General features: G+C 51.5%; 1 protein-coding gene across 1 annotated transcript; it reads right to left on the bottom strand.

The window, feature by feature from the left end:
- Window positions 1-1,283: 1,283 nt before the first annotated feature.
- Window positions 1,284-2,873, bottom strand: Mid1ip1 (MID1 interacting protein 1). Its single transcript, XM_032890116.1, is given in 3 exon segments — window positions 1,284-2,677; window positions 2,680-2,728; window positions 2,730-2,873. Coding segments are annotated over 3 exon segments (549 nt in total). The 5' UTR covers window positions 2,760-2,873; the 3' UTR covers window positions 1,284-2,207.
- Window positions 2,874-4,098: the final 1,225 nt, after the last annotated feature.

Below are 4,098 nucleotides of genomic sequence, written 5' to 3'. Positions count from 1 at the left end.
GAAAGGAAATGGAGGCACACAATGTTTATAGAGTAAGAGAGAAACCTAAAAGCGATTTTCTCTGGTGCCTAAAGAATCTTCCAAGTAACAAATATTCTGGCTATCGTCTCGTCCAATCCCCACCGCAAGCATTTTAAGTCTTATGCTGGACTTCAAGTGTGGTACCGGAATTAAATTTATCTACAATACGGAGAGACAGGAAATTTATACACACAGTTTTCTAGCGTCACAGTCTGTTTTCTACCCTCATCGCTTCTGGAGTTGCCTTTAAATTTGTTTGCACTTTGATATTTCAAAGGGAAGAGAAAACAAGTGTGGGTATAGCTGGCATTTGGTGCTGGCTAGCTTATCTTCATATATTAACGATTAACTTTTGCTGGCAACAGGCAGGCATCCCAGTCTGGAGACCTCCCCACCCCCGCCCCCACCCCACCCCCGCGCCACACTTTTTTTTTCCCCTCTGCTGCGAAATACTGATAATGGGCTTGAACTGGCCTGGCCTGTAATGTGTATGCACATGAGTGCGCGCGTACACAATTATTATTTTTTTTAAAAACTGCAAAGTTATGTGTATTTTAAAAGCAGGTCCTATGAGCTTAGTGAATGCCCCCATGACTTGTGGTGAAAACTGAGGTTGACCTGGCATGGATCCAACCCAATGAAATAAAGAAAATGAAAACTGTTGTTTCCCCTGTTCCACCATCTGGGGGAATGCTATCTTAAAAAGCATTCCTAAGAGACTTAAGGAAGCCTTGATCAGATTTGCTATCCAGAAGTGCTGAATGGGTCCCTGAAAGGCTGGACAGTGCTTGGGGACTACTGACTAAGGGCACTGCTTCCACTATAATCTTTTAAAATGTCACCCACGATTTTCATACATTTTTAAATAAAGACCTGCAAGATGAGTGCATTGCTATTAGCTGGGATTTTTTTTTTTTGATGTTGCTAATTTTTCACTTCAAGTGAAATTTAAAGTCTTTTGGCTTCAGAACACTTTCACTAAGTACTGCGATAATCTAGCCAAATTGGCTGAAAGACACTATACGTAATTTCACAGATACTTTGAATATTTATGAACTTCTCGGGATATTTGGTCCCATCTTGGAACTGACTTGGAGCAAAGCTTCTCCAGGAGCTACTTGTCAAAACTAAATCGTTGTAGAGATGACTAGACACCACCTGGAAATATCAGAGAAAATAATACTTAATGTCAGGGAAATAAAGGAAATTTCTTTTTAATGATTTTGCCACTCATTGGTGGATTAAAGAGCGACACACACTTGTCCGGTTTGGTTAACACATCTGAGCTTTTATTTTTTAGAATATAGTCTACATCTGGATTAAAAAAAAAGTTTTAAATAAACAAGACATATAACAACAGTGGAGCCCTTCATCATTCTACGTACAACACAGATAGAATGTCAGTTGGTTCCACTTTAGATAAATCCACTTTCTCACAATAATGTTATTATTTTCGCTGGCCGAGTGGCAAGCTTCATCCTAGCTGGCACGTCACCAGTTTACACACACGGGGTGGGGGAGGGGTGGTGTGAAAGGGATGGGGTGCCACAGGACTACTGTACAGTGTAACAGAAAATCATTAATAAAGTAGTACCGGTTACCAACAGTGCTGCTTGTGCGCTTATCACAATGGAATCGACGAAGTTTCAAACAAAAAAGATCTGCAATACTTAAGACAGGATCACTGTTACAAAAAGAAATAGTGCAAACAGGAAAACTGACGCAATCCTAGCAACGCCAAGGCCTCCTCTTGCAGCCCAAAGCAGGGCGGGCAGGAGGCTGTGCCCCGCCTCCCCCGAGCACCCAGCTAGAAGCTGCCCTCCCAAGTGTGGCAACCCAGCGCTGTGCCCTGGCATGGCCCTTTCTCAGGCCCTTCTCTTCCGGAAAGAAAAACAGAAAAGAAACCCCAAGAAAGGCACAGGCTGAATGAAGGACATCGGCCCAGTTCCATTCCCACCAACACAGAGTAGGCCCCCTCCGGGGGTCTTTGAACCCCCCTCTCTGGCGACTACTTTCCTCTGCTCTCGCGATGAGGCCCTCTTCTCCACACAAACCCCACCAAGTACACAGCCCAACTTTACAGCGTGCCCTTCGCGCCCCACAACCAGGAAGAAAATAGTTTGGAGGAAAGAGAGGGGTGGTAGAGCCGACCCGAGAGGGTGCTGGGCAGCGGGGACAACCCCGCCTCAGTGGCCCCAATTACTGAAGCCGATCTCCTGCTTGTATCTGTTGGTAAGGATGTTGGCTTTGCGGGTGAGTTTGGAGAGCACGGTGTGCAGCCCGCGCAGGTGGTAGTGGAACTGCTGCTCCAGATCTTCCTCGCCGGCATCGGTGCTCTCCAAGTGGCTCAGGCCCACCAGGATGTCCTTGGGCTTCCAGGTGCCCTCCTCACTCCCAGCCGGCGGGGGCGAAGGCTGGTGCAGGACTCCCCACTCGATATCGTTGCGGATGGACTTGAGCAGCACGTAGTGGCTGTACATGTCCCGGGAGGGCGCGAAAAAGCTGCCATTGGCGCTGCCCGGGCTTGGGGCCGGGGTCGTGCGCTCCTCCAGGCAGCTGCCACTGCCGCCTACCTCCACGCTGACCTCGTTGTCTAGATCCGGCTCGGACAGGGGTACGTCGCGCAGCAGACTGGGCACCATCACCGTCTGGTCATGTTGTTCACCGCGCCAATGAAGCGATTCATGGCGTTAAAGAGCGAGTGCTTCTTGGTTGTATGTGTCGCAGATTTGCATCATGGTGGCTGGAGCGGGCGCTGGAAACACAGGGACACTGGTACACGGAGATAGACCTTCTGGCGATGCCCGCCTTCAAACGCTAAATGCCGGGAGCCTGCTTGAAGCCGGTGACTGGATTCCTAGATCCTTCTCCCGCCCTCTAACTCTTCCTTCTGTCTCAGTTCAGCCCCTTCCTGACGCGCGGCTGCTCTAAGCTTTGGCTCAGAGGATGGTAGGTCTGGCCCTTGATCTGCTCAGGGAGACAGAGAGGAAAAGAACAATTACCCACCCGGTTCGTGTCCAGCACCCTTTTCTTGGTCTCCCACCCTGAACTTTTCTGGTCAGGAGAGGACACCAGGGTGTAGCTCCCAAATTCAGCCGGTATCACCTCCTCCAATGCTGAAAGTAGACCTTGAGAGAAAAGGAGAAAAAGAATCCCCCCAGCCCAGACTCTGGTTTCCCTTCAAAAACTTCATGGAAACCATAAACCCTGGCTGCCTAAAGGGCGGGGACACCACCTCTTGCACTGCAAAATCCCCGGTTCTCAGTGCTCGAGTTGCGACGGTGGCTGCCCTGGCGGCGCTGCTGCGGTCACTGATCGGACTGTGAGTATGGGTGATGATGGCTGCTTCGGCCCCCTGCCCATCCCAGGTGCTCAATTTATAGTCCAGGATAGGTGTCCCAGGCGCCCCAGGACCACCCCTGATGTCTCCTCCTCCTACCTCCTCCAGCAGCACAGATAAAAGGTCCCAGCCCTGACCGCGAGTAACACTCGCCCAGCCCTTTCTACCGCGGGGGCGGGGCACGCCGGGTGGCTCCGCCTCTCGCCTGGATACCCGGGCTAAGGCTGGGCGGCCCAACAGGGCAAGGCAGGGTAGGGGCTGGGAGGATGGGCAGCCGCGCTAACGCAAACCCAGTGCAAACTGGCTGGGGGAGGTGAGGCACTGAGCCCATGAGCCGCCGTCAAAACCAGAGTGGCGGACTGGCGCGCGCGGCGGGCTGGGCTTGCGCGCCTCCTCAGGTGGGATTGACCAGGTGCATGTGTCCAGGTTGCAAAAGAGCCCCTCAATCCCGAACCTAGAGTGGCTGCCGTCCGGAAATTTAGCCTCGATTTATTATGACGTCAGGCAAGAGGATCACAGCTGCCCTGACTCCATACTGGGAATCTTATGTAAGAAGAGTTAGCCGGACATGCCGGATGCACGTGGACACGCGGTGCTCCCTCCGCGGTCCAGGTCGTGGTCAGCTGCTGGGGGATGGGAACACTGAGGCATTTGCTCCCCTCCTGGCAGGGTCTTTCCCAGTCTTTCCTACTACTGCTGCCAGCTATGAAGAGCACCCTGGTCATCTGATCTACAGA

This window comes from Rattus rattus, chromosome X, assembly GCF_011064425.1.
Source record: "Rattus rattus isolate New Zealand chromosome X, Rrattus_CSIRO_v1, whole genome shotgun sequence".
Classification (NCBI taxonomy): Eukaryota; Metazoa; Chordata; class Mammalia; order Rodentia; family Muridae; genus Rattus; species Rattus rattus.
The sequence above is the reverse complement of the archived record's forward strand: the minus strand, read 5'-3'. Positions and strand labels throughout refer to the sequence as shown.